Here is a 24718-nt window from a genome sequence, read left to right on the forward strand (position 1 = left end):
GGAGGTGCCGCTGCCTGCCTGAGGAGCCTCCGGTGCCGGCCCAGGTCTCCGCGCCCCTCGCGCTCCAGCCCTCGCCAGCGTCTCCGGACGGCGGCACCAAGAGGCCCGGTCTGCGGGCGCTGAAAAAGATGGGTCAGTGACACGCAGCGGGAGTTCAGGGGGGACTCGGACTGTTCCCTGGGCTCGCTCCGGGAGGAGCGGGATGTTCCGGGCAGTCACTTCTGGGATTCCCAGGCGGCATGGGGCTGGGAAGCAATGGTGAAGATTGCATGCACCGTCTCAACTGGGGGTCGCACCTGGGGTCACCCGAGGTTCCTTGGCCGAGCCAGGCATCCAGGATGTCCTCGCCACCAGGAGGCGCCCGCGGGGCGTGTCACCAGAGTGTGAATTTGGGCATGGGACGAGGATGGGGTTCCCGGGGACAGGGAAATGGAGGGGGAGATAAAGGTTTGGAGTGTCCTTCACCCGGCTCTCTTCTATGGGTTCCCAGGACATCCAGGGTTCTTGGCGGCCCTTGGGAAGGATGAGGTGTCTGAGGCCGGTTCTGTGAAAGAGAGTGGCCTCCCAAGAGAACTCCAACTCTAGCGACACAGTACTGGCAGGACTGTGGTAACCAGGGAGAACACTGTCAGAAAGCCCAAGTTCCCAGCTCAGACTTAAGGGAAGTCACTAGTTCGGAAGGAATGTAACTGGCATATTAAGCATGTTTCAGAAACAGCCAGACACAGGGTGACTTACACATGCAATCATACAATCCTCTGCACCTTCCCGAGAGGTAGGAGGTGTAATCCTCATTTCACAGGTGAGGAAACTGACTCAGAGAGGTCAAGGAATTTGGGATCACATAGTGAATGAAGGGCACCCAGGCTGTGCTCCAGCACACCACTGGCACCCTCAGAGTATGGGTGAAATGAGACTTATTGAGGTGAGGGCTTTGAATAATAAGGGGGGAATAGATGAGAGCATTTTATAAAAGTAAAGTACTTTACTAGAGAACTGCCACTGGTAGAGCAGTTAGTGACAGAGGGATCAGGCATAGAACTAGGGAAAGACAGGGCAGAAAAACAGGGCAGCCCAGAAACACTGGGGCCAATCTTCAGGCAGAATTCAGATGTCCCAGTTACCAGCCTTGCCTTCCCTCCAACACTGCGCCCTTCTCTCACTCATTCCACCTGAATTTATTGGGCACAGACTATGATCTGAACACTGCTTTATTTGCCAAGACCTGCCCTACGCACTCCCATCAATAATGCATGTGTCCAGCATTTATTGTGTGCTCTGCCCCTAGAGAGCTGAGCATATCAGCAAACAGGTCAGACAGTGGAAGTAAGAATGAGACCCAGAAAGGAGTGGGGTAAATATAATGTTAGGGAGCCAGTGAGGGCCCTGCTACACCCCAAAGCTGGAGGGTGATTGGGAATGGAAAAGGGAGAAGCAGGTGGGGGGGGGAGAAACTATTCACAGCTTCTCCCTGTGGAGTTACAGACCCTATTTGGAAGGCAGTAGGAACCCCAGAAAGTTCTCAGGCAGGAGTTATATGGCAGTGGATGGAGAAAGCCAGGGCGGAACAAGGGGACCCATAGGAGGAGTAGCTGGGGAAAGGTGTCGGAGCTCAGACTTGGGCTAGTGCAGGGGTGTGGGTTCAAGAAGCCCCTATTAGGTAGACAAGGGGGCTCTGTGATGCGCCGTCTGGAAGGCGTCTCTGGTTAGGTGGTACCATTCTCTGGGCTAAAAAGCAGTGTGATTTGGGGATAAGGCATGGCCATGGTAAGGGGATCCACTGCCAAGACAGCCAAGGTTTTTATTTGTTTGGTTGGTTGGTTTTGGTACCAGGGATTGAACCCAGGGGTGCTTAACCACTGAAACACATCTCCAGCTCTTTTGATATCTTATTTAGAGACAGGGTCTCACCAAGTTGCTCAGGACCATGCTAAATTGCTGAGGCTGGCTTTGAACTTGTGATCCTCCTGTCTCAACCTCCTGAGCCACTGGGATTACAGGCATGTGCCAGTGTACCCTCCAAGGGCTATCAAGGAGCCAAAGAAGTGGAGTCAGCCCCTGATGGGGGTATGGATGCCAAGGGAAAATATAGTTGAGGCCACTGCACACCTGGCTGCCTCTGTCCATCAGTAGGCCAGGTGCTGGCCATGGCTGCAGCAGTGGTTGACAGAGACTTGCCCTAGGGAGCTTGGATGCTAGTGGATGCATAATTATTAGCCTAACTCGGCACCCAACATCTGAGTAAGGCTGCACAGGCGCTCTGGGCACCTCACAAGGGTGACACTGTCAGGAACTATGTTGAGAATTGGAATGTCATCTTGGCCACCCTCCCTCCTCACACTGGTTCATCCTGCTGAGTGACTGCTGAGTGATCCCTGAGAGGAAAGTAGGTCTGTAGGGACAGCCCCTATCAAACCCCACTGAGCCCAAGGACAGGGTGGAGACAAGACCCAGGTGTCCTGGGGCTTAGTGCTTCAGGCCATGGGGGACAAGGCCTAGGCCTACCACACAAGTAGCTTCCACTACCACCAGAGCCTCTGCCCCTCCCAAGAAGAGCCTACCCCCTGCTCTTCCTCCGCCTTCATCACACCCCTTAGGATAAGAGAACTGATCTTATTTCAGATCAGGTCAGGGAACTAGGGCAGGGAGTGGCTCAGAGGGACCCAAGGGAAAGAATATTTCTTCGGACCACACAAGGGAGAATGAAGCGAACCAGGGAGGACTCCCCTCCTCCCCAATGGGAGCATCCCCAGCCCAGGGCTGAGCCCTGGCTTGGCCGGGAATATGCAGAGGTGGGAAGACAGCCTAGGGAACCCCTTGCTGGTGATCCCACTTAGTCCTCTGACATCCCTGTGGGAAAGTGCCTTTCTTGGTGACAAGTGAGAAACTTGAAATGGGAAGGAGTGAAGCCCCCACCCAAGACTGCGCAGTTAAGAGCTTCTGCCTGTGCCACAGCCTGGGTGCCATGATGCTCTCTGTTGTCAAATGAATAAATATTAATTAACACCAGGTGCTCCTGGAGTATTAATCACCTTTGCTCACAATCATATGAGGTAGGCGGTACCCAGAGTCTCCTTTTACAAATAAGGAAGCTGAGGCTCAGAGAGGATCTATAACTCACCCAGGTTCAAAGCTGGGTGTAGCTGAGAGATTTGAACCCCGGTCCAGGCTCCTAAGACAATTGAAAGAGAAGCTTCCACCTGGCGAGGGCCTGCTGCTGCTGTCTCCAAAGTGGCCCGCCAACCTCCAGAGGTCCTCCTAGGTTTTTTGTTTTTGTTTGTTTTCCTTTGTGGTGCTGGGGGTGCAACCAGGGCCTCACACATGCTAGGCAAGTGCTCTACCACTGAGCTACACCCCAGCCTATGGGACATGCTTATACTAAAAAAGCATTTGTCGTTTTCCTGAAATTCACATTTAACTGCTGCCCTGAGTTTTATCCAGCAGTCCCAGCTCCCCAGAGCCCTGTCTGCGCCTGTGCCCTGATGCTCCGCCCTGACCCCTAATCCTCCCAGCGGGCAGAGGACTGAGTAGGCACAATCCTGTTCCGTCCTCTCCATGTCTGCACCCACCCCTGGGCTCTCTCGATGGCCCATCTAGGATGTCTCCTGCAGGGTGAGTGGGACTGTCATTGGTGGGGCTGGCAAGTGGGGATCTCCACAGTGACCCCCAAGCCTGGTAGGTGCTGGCTTGGAGGTGGAAAGGGCTGGGTAGCCCTCCAGGCTAAGCAGGGGCATCCTAAGCATGGGCTGGCTTTCTCATGTCCAGTGGCCCCCTCACCTTTTCCCTGCCACCAGCCTCACCTCTGCCACCAACAGGCTTCATGCCTCTTCTGGCCCCACCGGGAAGGTGCTGCTACCTCCATGTAGCTGGCATGCTCAGGGGGCGCACCACCCACCCTTCCTGCCTTTGTTTATTCTTCCAAGAATGCTGTGGACACTGGTGCTCCCTGCCTCCAGCCTGGGTGTGGCTGCCAGCTGGAATGAGGGGGACCTACCGTGCAGGGGCTGCCTGCTGACTAAGGGGCCAAGGTGGGAAGGTGTTTGGGAACCTGTCCTTCTGCGTGTCCTCTCCCAGCATTTCCTGGGGCCGGGCACCAGGAAACGCTGCTCATTTCCTGCCCTCGGCCTTGGCACAAACTCTGTTCCCTGCATGTCTCGAATTCCTGCAGGAGCCTTGGGCACCCTTCCTGAGTGTGCACTGGCTCTCACACACACACTGCCTATTTCCCTCCCCAACTTTTCCCCCATACACACACCCCTATTTGCACATACCCTGACTGGAGACCAACCCCTCCTTACACACCCTGCCCTCTGCATACCACCCCTGTTACACACCCAGAACAACACAATGCCCCTGCCACTTTCCCAGGCCTATGCTGGCCTGCCAGCACCCTACACGGCCACCTCTGCACCCACCCTGGCCTTAGATGACCTGCAATATTTTCAAGTGCACAGCTTGCCCTCTCTGAGCTTCAGTGGCTCTCCTAAGACTGCCCTGGTTATTGAGGCAGTCTCTGGCTGTTGGCTCTGGCCACCTAGGCGAACGACAGAGACCCCAGATCATAGGGCCTGGTGAAGGCCAAAGTTAGAAATGCTAGGCCATGGGCTTCTCTGGGGCCGAGATGAGCAATGGGCTCAGGGAAGGTATCTGAGCCCCTGGGGCTCAGTGGGCGGGAGGAACCTCATCCTGTCCAGAAGAGGACCAGTATGGAGCCCCCGGGTATGAGGAAGGCAGCTGCCTCTTCCCTCCTGGGGCACCACTCACCTCCAGAGCCTGCCCCAGGTCCTGTCTTCGTTATTGTTTGCACCTACTATGGGCCAGGCCCTAAACTGAGTGCCTCGTGCCTTTTCTCATTTGGGATTAGATTCTTCTAACTCCCAACTTGATCGAACTCTACCATTCACCTACCGGTGACCATAGAGGGGTTGGCTAGATGTTCTTTGCCTCTTTAGCAGCTTTTGTTATTATTTATTTGTTTGTTAATTTTCTTTTGTGGTACAAGGGATTTAACTCAGGAGCACTCTACCTCTGAACTACATCCCCAGCCCTGTTTTTCATTTTATTTTGAGGCAGGGTTTCACTAAATTGTGAAGCTGGCCTCTAACTTACTTTCTCTCTCTCTCTCTCTCTCTCTCTCTCTCTCTCTCTCTCTCGTTTTTTTTGTACGAGGGATTGAACTCAGGGGCACTCAACCACTGAGCTACATTCCAGCCCTATTTTGTATTTTATTTAGAGACAATTGCTTAGCGCCTTTCTGTTGCTGAGACTGGCTTTGAACTCAATCCTCCTGCCTCAGCCTCCCAAGGCATTAAGATTGCAATCATATGCCCCCAAGCCCACCTGGCCTCCAACTTTCGCTCTTCCTGCCTCAGCCTCCTCAGTTGCTGGGATTACAGGCATGTGCCACTGCACCAGGTTAGCAACTTTTATTATTAAGATATTAATCCATGCTGAATGCAGTGGGCAAACCTATAATCCCAGTGATTTGGGAGACTGAGGCAGAAAGATCACAAGTTCACAGTCAGCCTCAGCAACTTGGTGAGATCCTTTCTCAAAATAAAAAAATAAAATGAGCCAGGCGCATGGCACACTCCTGAATTCCTACCAGCTCAGGATGCTGAGGCAGGAGGAACATGAGTTCAAAGCCAGCCTCAGCAACGTCAAGGCGTTAAGCAACTCAGTGAGACCTTGTCTCTAAATAAAATACAAAAACGGCTCAGTTGTTGAGTGCCACTGAGTGCAATCCCCAGTACCCTTCCAAAATATAAAAACGAAATGGACTTGAGTGTAGCTCAGTGGTCAAGTGCTTGCCTAGCATGTGCTAGAATTCAGTCCTTGGCACCACACACAAAAAATGAGAAAGAGATAGGGGAGAGACAAATCCCAAACCTTACAGCAAAAACTAAATCAGTCTTCATCATTGAAATCATGGATGAGACAATGCCTGACACATAGCAGTAACAGTAATAGGTAACATTCATTGGACCTTTAGCCACAGTGAGCTGGGCACAGTCACACACACCTATAATCCTAGTGACTCTGGAAACTGTGGTGGGATGATGGAAAGTTTGAGGCCAGCCACAGAAACTTTGCAAGACCCTGTCTCAAAATCTTAAAAAATTAAAAGGGCTGGAGATGAAGCTCAGGGGTAGGGCACCCCGGGTTCAGTCCCAGTCCCCCCCCCCAGGATTAATTCATATACTACATTATGCATCCATTTAAAGTATGCAGTGGGGCTGGGGATATAGCTCAGTTGGTAGAGTGCTTGCCTCCCATGCATAAGGCCCTGGGTTCAGTCCCCAGCACCACACACAACCAACCACACACATACACACACACACACACACACACACGCACAAGTAAAGTATACAGTGGTTTCTGGTATATTATTAAATGTTTAAAATAGGGGTAAAGTGCTGGGCATTGTGGTGCACACCTGTAATCCCAGGCAAGAGGATCACAAGTTCGAAGCTAGCCTCAGCAACTTAGCAAAACCCTATCTCAAAAAATTAAAAGGGCTGGGGATGTGCCTCAGTAGTTAAGTGCTCCTGGATTCAATCCCTGGTACCACAAATAAAAATAAAAAGGACCGCAGATGTAGCTTAGTGGTAAAGCACCCCTGGGTCAATCCCCAGCTTAAAAAAAAAAACTGATAAAATAGATATAACATAAACTTGACCATTCTAACCATTTTTATGTGGCCAATTCACAGGCATTAATTATAATAGGTGCAACCACCACTATTACCTATTCCCAAGACTTTTAATACAGCCCCAAACAGAAACTTTGTAATAATTAAGCAGTAACCCCCACCTTCTTTCCTCCCCCAGCCCCTGGCAACCTCTACTTTCTGTCTATGAATTTGCCTCTTCTGAGAGCCTCAAATAAGTGGAATCACCCACTGCTTATCATTTTGCGCCTGGCTTTTTTCATGTGGCATTGTGTTTTGGGGGTTCATCTGAATTGCAGCATGTGTCAGATTTCCTAAGGCTCAGACTTCCTAAGGCTGAGCCACACATGTTGTGTGCATATTGCCACATTGTGCTTATCCATTCATCTGGGATGGACAGTTGGGCTGTCCCCACTTTCTGGCTATTCACCCTCATTTTTGCTGCTATTATTTCATAATTATTCCTCCACCCACTCTGTCAAGAGTGGCCTTGGGCCTAGCCTCAGGTCAGATAGAAAACCCACAGACAGAGGAGGTGGGGGGGCTTATGCACCTGTTCAGGGCCGGCAGGAATGAGGTTGGGGCAACACCTGTGAATTTGGGCCTGGACGGACCTACAGATGTTTCCTGGGTGGCTAAGTAGAGAGCAAGCCAGGCCCTCCTGCTGACCTTGCCTCTTGTGTCTGCTGGCCCCGCCCTTGCTCCTGGACAGCCTCACTGCCCATGGTTTAGAAGACTCCCAGCCCCAGGACTCAGCCCCAGGCCCAGCCTGTGTTGAACCTCATTCTGTTCGACCTTTCCTTTGGCTACACACCTAATGTGTAGTTAGAGAGGTTTGGGGACCATGTGATTCAGAGGCCAGTGCCACTTGGGTGGGCAGCCTGGAATGTTACCCCTCTTCTCTACTCAGCAGGCTCCAAGGGAGCTGGGGGCAAAGGCCTGGAGTAGCAGCCCGCTCCATGTGAAAACCTGCCAGGGGGCATCTGGCACATGGGCTGCCTGTCTTTGTGGCCTGTTTGCAGAAAGCTCTGGACAAAACAGAAGCTGAGTGACTCACCTCCATTTCCGGCCTTAGTCATTCACCAGCCCCCTCCCCACCCCCATAGACTTGGAGGACTGGCCGGTTAGGGGAGGTGGCCTTGCTGCAGAGCCTTTCCCAGGGCTGAGGGGGTGGAGTGGGCCAGTCATAGTGGCACTGCAGGTTTCCCTGACCTGCTCCCCATGTTGTTTCTCAGGAGAGAATTCAGAGGTCGCCTGAGTGTGGTGGGAAGCCTGCAGCGCAGGGGGTGTCTGGCTCTTTGAATGGAAAGAGGAGGAGAGTTCCACCTCCCTTTCCTGACCAGGCAAGTGGGTGCTGACCCAGAGGGTCAAAGTCAAGTCCCCAAGAAATCTCTTGGAGCTGTGAGGGCCCCAGCAGGTACCCTTTCTTGGGTACAAGAAGGGCAGGTTTCTCCTGCCCCTGAGATCCTGCTTCTCTGTGACCCTCAAAGCCATAAGGGAAAATTTTTAAATACAGATGCCCAAGCTGTACCCCACACCTGCTGTATCAGCGTCTCTGCACCCCCAGGTGATTCCATGCTCAGCTAATACTCAGAAACCCTGTCAAGCCTCTGCCTTGAGCTCAGGAAAGACTGGGCAGGACTGGGATAGAGTGCAATTAGCCCCCAGCTGTAGGCCTTTCTATAAACGCTAGTGCTTTGGGGAGGAAATAAGACCTCATTCTGCCCTCAAGCCTGATAAATTTCCCTGAAATTACAATATAGGGTTTTTTGTTTTTGTTTTTTAATGGTTAATTAAAGGAAAAGGTACTCTTGGTCAGGAAGGGAGAACTGCCGTTTGAGGACAAATCAAAGAAGCCTTCCTGGAGGAGGTGAGGGACTGAGCCTTTCCTTGAAGGACTCAGCTACTAGTAAGAGAAAGAAAAAAGATCCCACAAACAGTCCAAGAGATGATGCAAATCTCCAAAGAGATTTAGATTAGATTTATACCTTTTTTTTTTTTGGTACTGGAGATTGAATCCAGGGGTGCTTTACCACTGAGCTACATCTCCCTTCTTTTTTATTTTGAGACTGGGTCTTGCTAAATTGCTGAAGCTGGCCTTGAATTTACAATCCTCCTGCCTCAGCTTCCCTAGTGGCTGGGATTACAAGCATGTGCCACTGTGCCAAGACTGATTCCTTAGGTCAGAGTTTGCAACTGGAGCTTATTAAAAGAAGGAGCCGGGCACAGTGGCCAGTGCATGCTTAGGAGGCTGAAGCAGGAGAATCACAAATTTGAGGCTAGACTGAACAACTTAGCGAGATCCTGTCTCCAAATAAAATTGAAAAGAAGAGCCGGGTACGTGGCTAAGTGGTGGAGTGCTTGCCTAGCATGTGTGAGGGGCCCTGGGTTCAATCCTGAGTTATTTTTTCTTACAAAAAAAAAAAAAGGGAGGCAGAGAGGCATGTGGAGTTTTGTTTGGCTCACAGTGATTTTGGTTTTTTGTTTTTCCAATCTGATTTGGTTGCCAACATTAAAAAATGTGGAGGCTTCACATCCAGGTCCAGATTCCCGTTCTCTGGAAACTCTGGGCCCTCATCCCTCCTGGCTGTCCCCCTCCCTCCACAGGGCGTGGACTCTCCTGTGGCTTGGTTCCCACTTGTCCTATTGTCCTCTGGCTCATAACCCTTTGGTTTCGGACTTATGCTGAGAGGGTTCAGAGCCAGCGCCACAGGGCCAGGCAGTGTATTCAGGGGCGTAGAGCCCTGAGTTTTGGATTTTTTTTTTACTAAATTTTGGATTTTGCAATAGGTATTATTGTGGTTCCCATTTTATAAGTGGAGAACACGAGGCTTAGAGCAGTCACAGGTTAATGCCACCAGGGCTGGGTAACCGGAAGGTAACAGAGTTGGGACCTCCTGCCCCAGACCCCTGAATTTAAATTCTGCTCTTTTACCACCTCTCACAGCCCAGGGTGGCTGCAGCAGTGAGAGGAAGAAGAGGGCAGAGCAGGACAGTGTAGTGCAGTGGTTCCCTGGTACCTGGAGATCAGCCAGGCAGGGATGGTTCTGGGGTTGTTGGTCTGTGTCTCTAGTGACAGATGGCCTCTGCTATCCTCCCTTGTCTTGGGAAGGCAAAAGTGAGAAGCTTGGGTTGTAGCAAGAGAGATTTAGATTAGATAGACTATTTTCCTAATGGCCACTAGTTTCGCATCAAGGAACTTGCTACTGGTGGCAGATTCTGGGCTTTAAGGCTTTGATAGAGTGGTAGCAAAGGGGCTGGGGTTGTGGCTCAGTGGTAGAGTCCTTGCCTGGCATGTGTGAGGCACTGGGTTCAATCTTCAGCACCGTATCAAAATAAATTAAAAAAAAGTAAATGTGTTGTGTCCATCTACAATTAAAAAAATATATTTAAAAAAAAAAAAAGTAGTAGCAAAAAGGGTGACCTTTAGTGTCCCAGGCACTGCCTGAAGGTTGTTATGTGCTCAGGGATTGCAGAGGCCCCTGCTCAGAAGGGAGGATGATGGGCGGTGTTTGGGGCCTCAAAGCCGAAAGCCAAGTGCAGTGATGGCGACTTGTTAGAATGAAAAGAGGGTCAGGGAAGCTCACTGACAGGGCTCAAGAGAGAGGGAAGGAAGACCGAGCGGACCAGCTGGGGAGAGGCAGGTGGGAGCTTCTGGCCGGGACGCTGCCTGGCCGGGTCCAACGTTCCAGGTCCCTCCCCGCAGGCCTGACGGAGGACGAGGACGTGCGCGCCATGCTGCGGGGCTCCCGGCTCTGCAAGATCCGCTCACGCACGTGGCACAAGGAGCGGCTGTACCGGCTGCAGGAGGACGGCCTGAGCGTGTGGTTCCAGAGGCGCATCCCTCGTGCGCCATCGCAGCACATCTGTGAGCAGGCCAGGGGGTGGCACCCGGTGGGCGGCGGGGACGGTCTCGGGCACCACCTGACCCCGCTTGCCCGCAGTCTTCGTACAGCACATCGAGGCTGTCCGCGAGGGGCACCAGTCCGAGGGCCTGCGGCGCTATGGGGGCGCCTTCGCACCTGCGCGCTGCCTCACCATCGCCTTCAAAGGTCGCCGCAAGAACCTGGACCTGGCGGCACCCACCGCCGAGGAGGCCCAGCGCTGGGTGCGTGGCCTGGCCAAGCTGCGCGCGCGCCTCGATGCTATGAGCCAGCGCGAGCGGCTTGACCAATATCCTGCTGGTGCTGGAAGGGAGGACCGGTCCCTTAGGGAGCCCCAGTCCCCAAGGAAGCCATGGTCCTGCCTTTATTTAGGTCTGAGATAGGGCCTCTAGTCTTTGGAACTGAGTGGGGACACTCACCCTGGCCTGGCTTGGGCTGAGTTGCCACCAAGGAGGAAGGCAGTGCCCCTCCTCAGGGAGGATGAAGGACCTTTTAAAGGTGGAGACGCCTTCTGGTTTGGGGAGCCCAAGTCCCATGCAGAAGACATTGCTACAGAGATCAGGGAGTCCACAGGCTGGCTAGAAAGTGAAGTCTGTACCCCAGAGCCCCCAGACCCAGGCGGTGGTGAGTTATGGGTCAGTTGCCTGCCACTGAGGGGGGGACCCAGTCTGTTGCTGGTATTTCCTGAGCACCCACACCTGGATCCACTCCTACCTGCACCGGGCAGACTCGAATCAGGATAGTAAGATGAGCTTCAAGGAAATCAAGAGCCTCCTCAGGATGGTCAACGTGGACATGAATGACATGTATGCCTACCGCCTCTTCAAGGTGAACCCTGGCCCCTCAGGCTCTGCCACCACTCTGCTGGTCCCAGCACCCCTCCCTGCTGTGGCTTTTTTAGAGGGAGTCTGCTCTCCCTGCAGAAAAGCAACATCTGGGCCTAGTTACTCTTTCCCCTCCCCCTGGCCACTGGGCCAGGATGGGACTAGGAGTGGTGAACCAGAACTTTTCTCATCCTCAGGCAGAGCCCAGGGTTGGGTGGCACTGCCCTAGCCCTCTGAAGTGCCTAGCCCTCAAAGCTGCTTTCATGTCTCAGCCTGCAGGGCGCCTTTGTACCTGTAACCATGTGTGGCTTAGACACAGGAGCACAGGCGGGAGTTGGTTTGCAGACACCTGGGCGCACACACCCTCCTCCATGTAGGACCCTGCACTGAGGCATGTGTGGCCCCTCCACACGTGCCTGTGTGGGAACACTGTCTCAGGGCACACTGGGGTAGCTGTCCATGTGTGGAAGTGATCAGGGCACACAGCAGACACCTGTGTAGGGGCTGTGACCAAACTGTGACTCTAGAAGATAAGAGAGCCTGTGGCACCTATCTATAGCCCAACACTGCACCTGAACTACTCTGCGAATTTTCACTTATTGCACACTCCCCAAGTGTGAGTGTGTGAGTGTGGTGATGGTTATGGTTGTATGTGCACCTGGAGGGGCCCTGTGGCACCAGGGCTGAGCCCTGCCCCAGGATCATTATTTTTCCTCCCACATCTTGGGGAGAGACACTGAACCCAAGACCCTGCTACTCTGCAGTTCCCTGGCTGTGTGACCAGAGCCTTGCTCTTAGTTTCTCCACCTGTGGAATGGGGATCATTGCCTTCCCAGCTGAGATGGGTCTTGGGGTGGGACAGTGGGGTCAAGTCCTCCTTCCATGTGGCTTTTGTTGAGTATCCTCCCATCCTGGCTCTCCAGGAGTGTGACCATTCCAACAATGAGCGCCTGGAGGGAGCTGAAATTGAGGAGTTCCTGCGGCGGCTGCTGAAGCGCCCGGAGTTGGAGGAGATCTTCAGTCGATACTCAGGCGAGGACCGTGTGCTGAGTGCCCCTGAGCTACTGGAGTTCCTGGAGGACCAGGGTGAGGATGGCGCCACCCTGGCCCGTGCCCAGCAGCTCATCCAGACCTATGAACTCAATGAGACAGGTGGGTTTGGGGAGCTCAGCCCAGTCTCGCTCCCTGACCGCTCTGGGTTCCCAGCCAAGGGGCTCTGCCATCTCGGGCAGGTCACCTTGACTCGCAGACTCAGACTGCACATCTGTATCCTGGCATTATAATGTGTCTGCCTCACAGGGTGTGGTGGAAGACTAAATGGCATGTGTCTGCAGTCTAGTCAGTAGGTGCTCTAGTTGTTATTACAGGGGTATTTGGGTCTGGACACTGAAGCCCCTATGGCCTAATGCTCTTTCCTGCCCTTTTCTGTAGCCAAGCAGCATGAGCTGATGACACTGGATGGCTTTATGATGTACCTGCTGTCACCCGAGGGGGCTGCCCTGGACATGGCTCACACGTGTGTGTTCCAGGATATGGGCCAGCCTCTTGCCCACTATTTCATCTCCTCTTCTCACAATACTTATCTGACTGACTCTCAGATTGGGGGGCCCAGCAGCACAGAGGCCTATGTTAGGTACTGCAGCACGGAGGCCTATGTTGGGGGGGGTCAACACATTTGGGAGCCCAGCTTAGGGAGGGATATGGGGCTCAACCCCTATGCTGGGCTTCCAGGTACCTCCCTGGCTCAGCCTGACTGTTGCCTGGCTCTATGGCATCCACACAACACCTTGCCCATCCATGTGTCTATCCAGGGCCTTTGCCCAGGGATGCCGCTGTGTGGAACTGGACTGTTGGGAAGGCCCAGGAGGGGAGCCTGTCATCTACCATGGCCACACACTCACCTCCAAGATCCTCTTCCGAGACGTGATCCAAGCCGTGCGTGACCATGCCTTCGTGGTGAGCCCTTAGGACCCCATACCCAGCCCCAGAGCCTTCCCAGTGACCCTCACCCCATTCATACACTAGCTACCCTTAGTCCCTGTCTAGAGAGCCGCTTATTCACCAAGTGCTGCTGGGAAAACTGGCCAATGGGAAAGAATAAAGCTGGACTCAGTGCTCCCTCCTCCTACCTTCACGGTTAACGCATGTATTAACATCACGAAATTTCCAGAAGAAACCTTGGGGCCAGCAACTAGGGTAGCTGAGACAGGAGAATTGCCAGTTTGAGGACAGCTTCAGCAACTTAGTAAGACTCTGTCTCAAAAAAAAAAAATTAAAAAGGGTTGGGGATGTGGCTCAGGGGTTAAACACCCCTAGGTTCAATCCCCGGTACCAAAAAAGAAAAAGAAAACCTTGAGGGTAGGAAAGAGAATTTTAATCATGACTTCCAAAGAGTAAGCCATAGGAGAATCTCAGAGTAGCATCTACATAGTATTGCAACTCCAAGATATACAGACCTCAGGGCTGGGGACATGCTCAGGGGTGGAGCACCTCTGGGATCAAGCCTCAGCACCAAAAAAAAAAAAAAAAAAAAAAAAAAAAAATCAAGTTATACGGTCCTATCAAGTAATGGTGGGACATTGCAATATAGTTGACACAGTAAATGTCATGGACGCACAGAGCATTTATAAAAGAACTCCATTCCTGCAGTTGCCCTCAGTGTCCCAGACTGTCCACCCCTTCCCCGAGGCACAGATCTAACTGGTCTGCTGATACATACTGGCCCCATGTGTCCCACTTCCCATGGATTTGATCCCTCTACACGGGTTCTCCAGAGCTCTGCCTTTGCCTTCCTGTCCTAAAGGAGTTGGGGGCTAGATGTAGAGGAAAGGTAGTGACTGAGGGAGAATCAGTGGCTCTAAGCAGCTGCTCTTCTTGCTTCCCAGTTGTCCCCATACCCTGTCATCCTGTCCCTTGAGAACCACTGTGGGCTGGAGCAGCAGGCTGCCATGGCTCGCCACCTTCGAACCATCCTGGGAGACATGCTGGTGATGCAGGCGCTAGACTCCCAGAATCCTGAGGAGCTGCCGTCACCAGAGGTGAAGCTCCCAGAACCCCCAGCCTGGGAGGGAGGAGGGTCTGACTGGTGTCCACCACCCAGCCCTGCTCATGTCACCTCTCTGGTTCAGGACCCCTCACTTCTGCTTTAACCTTTCCCTGTTTCTCGGGTCACCTGATACCTGCCACTCATCTGTCCCTGTGCTGGGCTCTAGCTCTCCATGTCGGATTAGACACAACCCATCCCTTAGCTTACTCAGAGCCCTCCTCACCGGGTGCTGCCCTGCCCAGCTTTGTGTCTCTGCCCACAGAGTCCCAGCCACCTGCACTCACCAAGCGCCACCTGCTTAGAATTCCAGCCCAGCGTCCCCCGCCCTTCCCTGGACCTTAGGAGCCTCCTCAGCCCTCTGGCCAGAGGCCTTCCTCCCTTCCCCCAAGCCCCAGAGCATCTGATCTGCTCTCTTAGGACGTGTAACCTTTACAGCTTCTGACAGATTCTTTTCTTCCTCCCAGTGCCAAATATGTAGGAATGTTGACTCACCTTTGTGTGTGGGTGAGATTTGATTTTGTTATTAGTATGAAAATAACATACATAGGGTAAAAGAAAAACCAAACTATACAAAGGGTATACAATGAAAAAATGGGTCGTCTTCTACTCAGGCTCACTCCATTCTATTCCACAATCCTTCCAGAATATTCACGTGCATACACACCTATGTATATAACTTCTCTTTTAAATGTTACACAAAAAGGCTCATGTCATTACATGTTCTGCTCACTTCTTTCTTGAAAGATCCATTTGGAAGAGGATCCCTTCCCTTTCAGGCCTTAGCTGTCCTGTTTGTATCTGCTGCTGCGTGGTATTCTGATGGAGGGAGGCACCCTATTAGCTGTACCTATTGATGGCCTCGTAGGTTATTCCTTATTTTTTCCTATTAGCCACATCGCTCACCTGTCTCCTTCCTGTGCCCAACCCTATCAGTCTCAGTGGTGGCTGAATGGCTGACCACCAGCTGCTGTGAGGGGCCAGAGGGCTTCACCTGTCCATATTGTCCTCTATAGAAGCTGAAAGGCCGGGTCCTGGTGAAGGGGAAGAAGCTACCAGCTGCACACATGGAGGATGGCCGAATTTTATCAGACAGGGAGGAGGAGGAAGAGGAGGAAGAGGAGGGGGAAGAAGCCGCAGAGGTTGCAGAGCAGAGACGGAAGGTGAGCCATCCTGGGTGGACCAGTGGACTGGCAAGGGCTGAGGTTGGGATGGGGAGGTGGCACTAGGGGGCTCCAGCCAGGGGCCCCCACTACAGCTGGTCTTCCAGGCCAAGCAGATCTCCCCAGAGCTGTCAGCCCTGGCTGTGTACTGCTGGGCCACCCGCCTGCGGACCCTGAACCCTGGCCCTGGACCACCCCAGCCCTACCAGGTCAGCTCCCTCAGTGAGCGCAAGGCCAAGAAGTTCATCCGGGAGGCAGGTAGGAGCTGGAGATTCGGTGTCTCCTGGCAGGAGGGTGGTAGGACCCTGCAGGCTCTGGAGGGTCAGGGGGTATCCTGAAATTGGTCTGAAGAGATTGAGAAGACTGTGGGGGCCATAAGAGATCTGGACCCCAGAGAGGGGCTCTATTCAGGGAATGAGGGCCCAGCATGGAGCCAGGTGTGGATGGAGGAGAGAGCCACGAGCGGGAGAGGGCCTGTGTCTGCCTTCATAGAGCTCACAGCCCGGTAGTAAGCTAAACATAGATGGGTAGTCAGTCAGGCCATCACGGGGGCTGGGGAAGTCCGACCCGAGTGGGTGAGATCAGAGAAGTCTTTTGGGAGCAGGTGAAGCTTGAGAAGATACCTCACCTGAAGGGCGAGGAGGAAGCAGCCTGGGGAAGAGGGGAAGGAATTTCCAGACAGGAGGAACAGGTTGTACATAGGCCCAGAGGCATGACCTATGGAAGGTTCCAGGAACCCAGAGTGTGGCTGGAGGATGTGGGCAGGATGAGTGATGAGTGGCAGGGGATCAGCCTGGGGCCAGGTGTTCCACGAGGGAGTCAGGAATGTGGGAATTATGGGTTGGGGCTGTAGTACCAGGCTGTGTCCCTGCCTGTTTGGCTTTCAGCAGCCTCCTGAGTTCCCTCTCACTCTAGGTCAGAGGGGAGTGGGAAGCTGGGATTGGGGGAGTTCAGCCTCTGTTTCCAGGAGGCTACAGGCACTGGGCAAGGACACCCCCAGAGTCTGTCACAGTCTTGGCCCAAACTCTGCCCTAGGGAACAGCTTTGTCAGACACAATGCTCGCCAGCTGACCCGTGTGTATCCATTGGGTCTGCGGATGAACTCGGCCAACTACAACCCCCAGGAGATGTGGAACTCAGGCTGTCAGCTGGGTGAGTAGGGGCCATGGGGGCCACAGGAGTGGGGCAGTCAGATGCCATTAGGTAGGTGTAGCCTCTGGGCAGCCACGGGAGGGGGCCACATAGCCTTCCAGAAGATAGAAATATGCATCCTGTTAACAACAATTATTTTAAAAGCTGTTTCTATAATTTTAGAAATTTAAAAGTGTGGGCACACACACCTGGCAGCCCTACTAAGTCAAGACTGACAGGGTTGGGCTCTGGGGGACACCGAGTCCTGCCAAAGGAGGGTAGCATGGTCCCTTTGGGGCTAGTTATGGAAACCCCAGGACTTCTCAGGCCCTGATTCTGACCCAGGCCTAGCCCTGAGAGTGGGGACCTTTCTAGCATCTCAGCCCAGCCCCACCATCCAGACTTGAGAGATAGCAGGGAGAAGGTATAGGTGACAGTAGGGTTGGGTCCCCTGGCTGCTATGACCCCCTTCCTGCAAGTCATGATGGGGGCAGATATCTCTGACCAGACAGTAGGATGCTGGGCCTCTGTGCAAAGAGCTGTGTCCTTTCTAGCCAAGTCACCTGAAACTGGGCAGTGAGGAGAGGGCCACTAAAAGCCCCTGCTTAATCCTGTTTGTCCACAGTGGCCCTGAACTTCCAGACACCAGGTTATGAGATGGACCTCAATGAAGGGCGCTTCCTCATCAATGGGCGGTGTGGCTATGTCCTGAAACCTGCCTGTCTACGGCAACCTGACACAACCTTTGACCCCGAATGCCCTGGACCTCCCAGAACTACTCTAACAGTCCAGGTCAGCAGCATGGACCAAAATCCAGCCTGGGGTCAGGGCTCATTCTGGAGAGGCACCAGTCGGAAGTAGAGGAAGACACAGGAGGCCAGGGCCGGCCTGGTGTGAGAGTAGCCTGAGTGTCTGTGTCCACACAGGCACGGTTGGCTCGCATGCAGATAGGGCCAGAGGCTTCCTGTCCTGGCAGGGGAGCAGGAGTGGGCATGGCCCCGTTAGGGGCCCGGTCAAAGCTCCCTGCCTCCCTTCCCCAGGTACTAACTGCCCAGCAGCTGCCCAAGCTGAATGCTGAGAAGCCCAGCTCCATTGTGGACCCCCTGGTGCGTGTGGAGATCCATGGGGTGCCCACAGACTGTGCTCGGAAGGAGACCAGCTATGTGCTCAATAATGGTGGGCAGGTGGGCCCATGGGTGGGAGTGGGGGACAGACACAAACAGCAGAGGAGGGAGGCACAGGGCAGGCCCTAGGGCCAACTGGGCCCTGATAACTACACCTGTGCCCTAGGTTTCAATCCCCTCTGGGGCCAGACCCTGCAGTTCCAGCTGCGGGCCCCAGAGCTGGTGCTGGTGCGGTTTGTGGTAGAAGATTATGATACCACCTCCCCCAATGACTTTGTGGGCCAGTTTACACTGCCTCTCAACAGCCTGAAGCAAGGTTGGTGGAAGCCGGTAGGGATGGAACTGGATGGAGTCCCAGCCTCAAGCCCTGTTCACCTTTGACCCTTGACTTCCCCATGTGGCCCTCCCTGAACCAGGCAGGAGTTGGGTCCAAGGATCTGATGCCTGGCTGCTGTCCCTACAGGGTACCGCCACATCCACCTGCTTTCCAAGGATGGGGCATCACTGTCCCCTGCCACGCTTTTTGTCCACATCCACATCCAGCGCTCCTGAAGGACTAAAGGACCACTCCAGGGTTCTGTGGGTACCAGTCTGCACAGAGCCCTCTCTTCCCCCAGAGCGAGGACTAGTGGGAGCAACAGTCCCTCCAGCGCTCCCACCTGGCCGGCTCAGCAGCTGCTGACTTCACTGAGTCTGATGGCTACCCGGCCCCTCCTGGGCCACTAGCAGGGGATCTGTGCCCTTAAGACGCTCACTTGACATCAGTGGGCTCCAACCCTGGGGTCTTGAGATGGCTCCAGCTCCTCTGGTCCTCAGCCCACATCCTCATCATGACTTATAAGAAGGCAGGCCTGTAGCTGTCAGGAGACTTGGGAAGCAGGACACCTTTAAGCCCTCAGCTCTTCTGACCTCTGGCAGGGCCATCTGCCCCACAGAGCTGTCCCCCTATCCCCCACCCCAGGCATTAGCCTACCCTAAAGCCCTCCGGCCCCCAGGCTTTCCTGGCTGCCTCCTCCTGCTCTCCAACCTGAGCTTCTCCTCCCTTGGCTTCACTTCCTGGAGCAAGAAGGGAGTGTTGAGGTGGAGCCCTGGGGAAACCTGGCAGTAGGTTTGTGACTTGTCACAGAAGAGCCCTGGAGAGGGGCTGGGGCTGTAGCTCAGTGGAGAGCGCTCGCCTAGCATGTGCGAGGCCCTGGGTTTAATCCTCAGGACCACTAAAAAACTATTAAAAAACAAACAAACAAAAAAGCCTTGGAGAGGGCAGGGAGAGTGTCTGTTTTGAAAAATAAAGAAGCAAGTTTCCCTTACCACCCCCATGCCACAGCACCTCTGAACCACAACACTGGCCCCGAGGGACGGCTGCAGCGAGAGCCCCAGCAGGGCTTGGATTGTCTAAGATAGCCTGGAGTGGCTGTGGGAGATGCCATGGCTCAAAATAGCTCTGACCGCTGCGCTTGACTTAAAAGCTGCTTCGAGTATCACAAATCTGTCTGAAGACACTAATTCACAAGGTCACCCCACTCCCCTACCACATACCAGTGGCCTTAAATGGGGCACAGGGCAGTACTCTGAGGGAACCCCACTTTCCAGGCTCAGCTGGGTTCAGGACCCATCTGCTCAGTTGAGCATACCCCAAGAACAGGCAAACGGCCTCACAAATGAAAGTGTGGAAAGTGGCAGCGCTCTAGGCCACCTCTGTAACAATGCTGGGAGAGGAAGCAATATACCGGAGGACAGGATCCAGATAAAACCTGGGGCTCACGCCTGTCAAAAGAAGGAGTTTATGGGACTGTGGAGCTGTGGTATTTTAGTTTCCACCAGGCAACATCACCAGTACCGGACAAGGGCAGTCAGGAAGGTGGTTTCCACAGGGTGGGTTGGGCTAGGCCTTGAATTGGCCCCAAGGCCTATAGGAACCAAAACCCAAGGCTAGGCCAGTCTCTACCTCCCTTCAACCCCAGGAGTGCCCCCGATACTTTACCCTGGGCCACATCCCCAGCCCTTTTTATTTTTCATTTTGAGACAGGATTTCACTAAGTTGCTTAGGTCCTCCCTAACTGCTGGGGCTGGCCTCGAACTTGTGATCCTCCTGCCTTAGCTTCCAAGTCACTGGGATTACAGGTGTATGCCACCATGACCAGCCTGCTCCTGGTTCTTAATAGGAGAGGAGTTCGGTTCTGATAAATTGGAGTATCTGAAAGAGGATGACCAGAATCTGAAGGTGCCCAGAATGGATGGGCCAGGGACTGGTGCACACAGCTGTCAGGAAGACCAGATAGCCAACTTACAACCCAGGGTGCCAAATCTGAGACCAAATCCAGTTTGGTCTACAGGGGGGACAGTTCTGTTCAGGGCCTGGCATGCACAGGCCCAGGGCTGAGCCCCCATCCTGCTTCTTGTCTCTGGTTTGGTGTTGTAAAAGGAAGGGTTGACAGCTAGGACAAGAGCCCAGAGCTGGGAAACCACATTGAAAGGGCCAGTCCCTAAGGCTAGGAAGGTGACAGGAACTGAACAAATATGAATGGTGGAAGCAAAGAAGAAATCAGCTTTATTCTTTTTTTGGGGGGCAGGGGTATTCAACCACTGGGCAAAATCCCCAGCCTATTTTGTGTCTTATTTAGAGACAGGGTCTCACTGAGTTGCTAAATGTGTTGCCATTGCTGAGGCTGGCTTTGAACTCGTGATCCTCCTGAGCCACTGGGATTATAGGCATGTACCACCGTGCCTGGCTGAAATCAACTTTATTCTTGGAAGTCCCTGGAGACCACCCATAGGGCTGTATTCTTCTAGCCAAAGCTCAGGGCAGGAATAAGGGATGAGATTGGAGAAACAGAGTGACCTGGTCATGGGCAAGGCCTGGGATACAAGGTAAGGGCATAGGAATGAGGATTAGGCAGCTCTTATGTCTTCTCAGTTCCCTGGAAAGAACTTGGAGATAACAGCCATGGGGAGCTGGAGAAGATCATGGGATGAGGGAATGGAAAAGCTCCAAAGGACAAGAACTGGGGGATGGGATGGGGAATTCTAAATGCAGTTCTTGGATCCTAGCAATGTCACATTTAAAAAGCATCCCTGGTGGGCTCAGTGGTAGAGCTCCTATCCAGCATGAGTAAGGCCCTGGGTTTCATCCCTAGCAACACCAGAGTTGGGGAGGCATGCCCCTCATAGCTCAATAGAGCCACTCAGTTTGTGTCCCATGAGGGGATGTGGTATCCTGACATTCTGGCAGGGTGTAGTGCCTGTATCCTCCTGTGAGAAGCCACTCTGACTGACTCTACCAAGCTGCTTGATGCTCTTATGCCGTTACTCCTCTGGAGAACCTGGCTCTGTCCTGGTTCCTCTCTAGTGGTGAGAAGAGCCAAGTATGTGCTGGAAGAAGGTCTTCCAAACCTGGCCTAGTATCATGGTTCCTGGGGGTCTTTATTATCACCCTTGCTCTAGCCCAGCCCCATGATTCATCTGTTTTACTGCCACCTGCTGACCAGAGGAATACCAGGAGGGCAGATTGATTTATTCAGCTGCTTCTTTTATTAGAAACAAGTGAGATGTACTGAGCAGAACAACAATGCATTTGGTATTTCTTCCCCACCCTGGAAATGGATGCCCCCTACAGCCCAAGAAAAGCCAAGACAAAAAGGTGAAGCTTGCCCTCTCTGTTCCCAGATGCAGCCCTGCCTGCCAGCCAGTCAATGTTTTTGAGTTTAATTAAATGAAACTGTCCTAAATAGCCTCACCCTGGTACAGTCTATTTGTAGGTCTGCCTTTGCTTTACTGCTAGGCAAAAGTGAGGCCTTGGGTCTCTCTGATTCTGGGGCAGGGAGGCCAGGCCTCAAGAAGGTTGCCTCCAACAGACACTCCTGCCTCCTTCCCTGACCTGACAGTCCTAGATCACAGTTCTATGGAACTGTCCAAGGCCTCAGGTTAGTTAAATGCTCGTCATCTTTGGGGAAAGAATTCTAGACCATGAGATATCTGTCTTTGTTCTTCAGAGACCCAGTAAGTTGTAGGCAATGGCAGTTAGTTGTAGGCAAGGCCTGAAATTTTTCATTAAAAAAGGGTGTTGGAGTAGCTTGGTGTGGGCCAGCCTTCAGACATCAGCATCTTCAGAAATAGGCACGTGTGGGGAAAATGAGCCTTATGTAGGCCCCAATCCAGAGTTAAGGCCTCCTTTCTATCCGGCTCTCTCCCTACAGAGACGGAGTCCAAGGTCAAATAGAGTCAATCCAGAGACAGGAGGTAAAGGTCATCTTCAGAATACGGCAGCCAGGAGGACTAGGTGGCAGAAGGTGGTGGCCAGGCCCAGAGAGGTTTTCCAACATGGCTGCCTGAGCAGGTCAGCTTGGAGGCGCTGTCCTTCCCTTGTTTGGTTCAAGTCAGTCATGGTGCCACCAAGGCTCCTATAGGAGGTCCTGAACCTCTCCTCTGATGATGATGCTCCCTGGCCTCAAATTCCAGAAGGGGTTGAGTGAAGAACCCAGGGTCAGTTTAGACAGAAATGAAACTCAACAGTAGCCCTGAGCTGTCTCCTGCAGACTTGGACGGGTCCCCACCAGGGGAAAACAGCCGAGTCCCAGGAGCAAGTGACCTGGTTTTGGGGAGGGAGAAGCTGGAGTCTTTGCCAAGAGATCTGTTTCTTCCAGAGCAGCCACTGGGGACTCAATATTCCCATTCCATGACCAGGTCAACCAAAGCAAAGCTCACTCAAATCTTAGGGGCAACTTGAGCTGGGACTTGGCTCAGAACTGATCAAGATTAAGACAGGGCATCTTTCCAACATTCTAAGTCTCCTCTAGGTAGGAAAGACCTGAATACTTTGTTCTTTGACATCTGAGGGGTCTGATCCAGGTTAAATGCTCTGGCACTTGGGGCACTGTGTCTACTGTCTGCAAGGCTGGAAGGCAAGCCTCCACCTCTCCGACTCCTCCTGTCTGTGAGATTCAGTATGCTTCACACCAAGAATGGCAGCTTCTTTGGTCTGGGTATCTTGGAGTCAAGGAGTCAAAGGTCAGCCACTTTTGCTGGTGCCTGCAGTTTGCAGCACAGGATAGTGGGAAGAAGGGAGCCCCTAGAAACCTGATAAAAATCCACCACAGTGGAACTGCAGCAGTAGTCTGCAGAGAGCAGACGGCACTCCCACGGTGGCACAGCTCCCATCCCCAGCAAACAATTTCCTCCAGTTTTGGAGACGTTGCAGAATTAGGTTCTGGCAAACCACACAAAAACCCATGGCTTGAAGCAAACCTCTGTTGTCCTACAGAATGGCTTCAGTTTGTGCACTGACGCTAAGTCTAGCTCCTGGCTAAGGCTCCCTACAAGAGGCCAAGAGGTGAAAGCAGCAAGAAATCCCCCCGCCACACATTATGCTGTCTACCCAGGACTTTTTCCTAGAGCAATTTATGTGGAAGCTGGGTGTGGGCTGCTGACGGTTCCACAGCCCAATCTTCCACAGGCCACTTGGCTCAACACCACTGAAGAATGTCTACGTGGACAGCCATGTGACCAGGGGCTTGATCACTTTTGGAGAAACTGGCAGCATCTATCACAACCACCACAAAAATCCACAAAATAGCATCAGTGAAAATTAGACGCAGACAATGGCTACATGGAAACCATTTCTGTGGCCAATATCTGCCTCTAATCACCACCTCTTGCTGCCACTGTAGGTTGTGTTTCCTAAAAAAGACACAGCAAGAAATGGCTAGTGGGCTGAAGAAGGCACAGGCCAGGGGCTGGTAGCTGAAGGAGTCTGGGTATTGGCCCCATGCCATCCCTGCCCAGCCACCCTGGGGATAGCAGGGTGCTTACTCTTGGATCTCTGAGATGAGCTAAGCACGGTTTGCACTGATATGGTCTCTACCAAGTTCCAGACACTACAAGGAGGTTTAAGGTCCCCTTCAAACTGCCAGTCACCCCAGTCATAGAAAGGAAAAGTCTCACAGGGGATGCATCCCTGCAAGGCTGGCAACAAGAGCTCTTGACAGGATGATCTCCTACAGGGAGCAGGTCAAGGGGAAGGAAGAAGGGACTCAATGAATGAAACCTGCTTTCATGATTGTCCCCACTGCTCAGTATTAGAACACAGCTTCACCCAGCTGCACCTGCCAGCCTGTGACATACGAGTCCTCTAGAGCTGGCAGAGTCCCTTCACCTTCCCTCCCTGCTCAAAGCCAGTCAGTCACTGTAGCTGATTCCAAAGGGAAATGGAATAAAGTTCCCTAGATCCTCTTTTTCCTGCTCCCCCGAAAAAAGCCTCTGAAGGAAGAAACTGTGCCAACATGTCTGTCTGCCACTGTCCCTGGGTTCTAATTTTAAGGAATGACTGGATTCAGCTTTTCATTAGAGACCAAACATCCTCGCACATTTGGAACATGAAAGATATTTAAAATATTTATATATATATAATATATATATACTTTTATTATTCACCCGTTAACTCCATAATATGCCAATCGCAAGCTAGTTTTCAGCAGTTACATTCCCTTGATCACGGCTGCATGAGGATGTGATTAAGTGGAAAACAGGGAGACCAGAGACACGGCCAGAAGTGACTTCACGCAGCCTACGCCATTGCAATACAATTGTCAAGTTCACTGGCGGTTTGGTAAAGCCGGTTCAGTTCTGTTCCCTTTGCCAGGGATTCTCACGTTTGTGAAAATTAGACCAACAAGTGGTAGGGTTCCATTTCCTGGTTTGAATTCTCAGTGGCTTTATCCAAAATCTCACTGGCAACTGGTTACTGTAACACCAGCCCGACCTAAGAGTCAACAGGGAGAGGCAGAATTGAGTTGACAGTGCCCAGGACTCTCCTGCCTCCCCACTGTCCCGAAGTTCTGGCCCATTGAAGCCACAGAGCATGGCCTGTGCCATTTGAGTGCTCAC

At 52.9% G+C, this 24718-nt stretch overlaps 2 protein-coding genes across 9 annotated transcripts in view; one reads left to right on the forward strand and one right to left on the reverse strand.

Annotated features, from left to right (window-relative positions):
- Positions 1–6: 6 nt before the first annotated feature.
- On the forward strand, positions 7–21566 carry Plcd3 (phospholipase C delta 3). 6 transcript variants are annotated; one of them, XM_048790028.1, is made up of 15 exons: positions 7–132; positions 10377–10538; positions 10615–10843; positions 11253–11382; positions 12302–12530; positions 12810–13011; positions 13190–13334; positions 14264–14416; positions 15438–15584; positions 15680–15842; positions 16620–16736; positions 17341–17507; positions 17756–17891; positions 18006–18155; positions 18303–21566. In XM_048790028.1, the coding sequence occupies exons 1-15, from the start codon at positions 129–131 to the stop codon at positions 18389–18391; spliced, it is 2223 nt and encodes a 740-aa protein (XP_048645985.1). In that variant the 5' UTR covers positions 7–128; the 3' UTR covers positions 18392–21566. The 6 variants fall into 6 exon arrangements, 5 of the variants coding, with proteins under 5 accessions (XP_048645985.1, XP_048645996.1, XP_048645989.1 ...); XM_048790039.1 differs by having other exon boundaries at positions 15692–15842; XR_007342765.1 differs by lacking the exon at positions 7–132 and adding an exon at positions 3513–3612 and having other exon boundaries at positions 17756–17899.
- Positions 21567–24226: 2660 nt separating this feature from the next.
- Positions 24227–24718, reverse strand: part of Nmt1 (N-myristoyltransferase 1) — a 29538-nt gene continuing 29046 nt past the window's right edge. For all 3 annotated transcript variants that reach the window (XM_015495563.2, XM_048790051.1, XM_048790044.1), the window contains one exon: positions 24227–24593. In XM_015495563.2, coding sequence (XP_015351049.1) covers positions 24573–24593 — 21 coding nt within the window. In that variant the 3' untranslated portion in view covers positions 24227–24572. The remainder of the gene's footprint in view (positions 24594–24718) is intronic.

This window comes from Marmota marmota, unplaced genomic scaffold (assembly GCF_001458135.2).
Source record: "Marmota marmota marmota unplaced genomic scaffold, marMar, whole genome shotgun sequence".
Classification (NCBI taxonomy): Eukaryota; Metazoa; Chordata; class Mammalia; order Rodentia; family Sciuridae; genus Marmota; species Marmota marmota.

What these genes read in the sequence shown, in the direction of transcription:
- Plcd3 (XM_048790015.1), top strand. Translation starts at nt 3,585, where the DNA reads ATGGCCCATCTAGGATGTCTCCTGCAGG. An exon ending in TCTAGGATGTCTCCTGCAGG is followed by an intron (nt 3,613 to 10,376) that starts GTGAGTGGGACT and finishes CCCTCCCCGCAG; the next exon opens with GCCTGACGGAGGACGAGGAC. An exon ending in GAACTACTCTAACAGTCCAG is followed by an intron (nt 17,508 to 17,755) that starts GTCAGCAGCATG and finishes TCCCTTCCCCAG; the next exon opens with GTACTAACTGCCCAGCAGCT.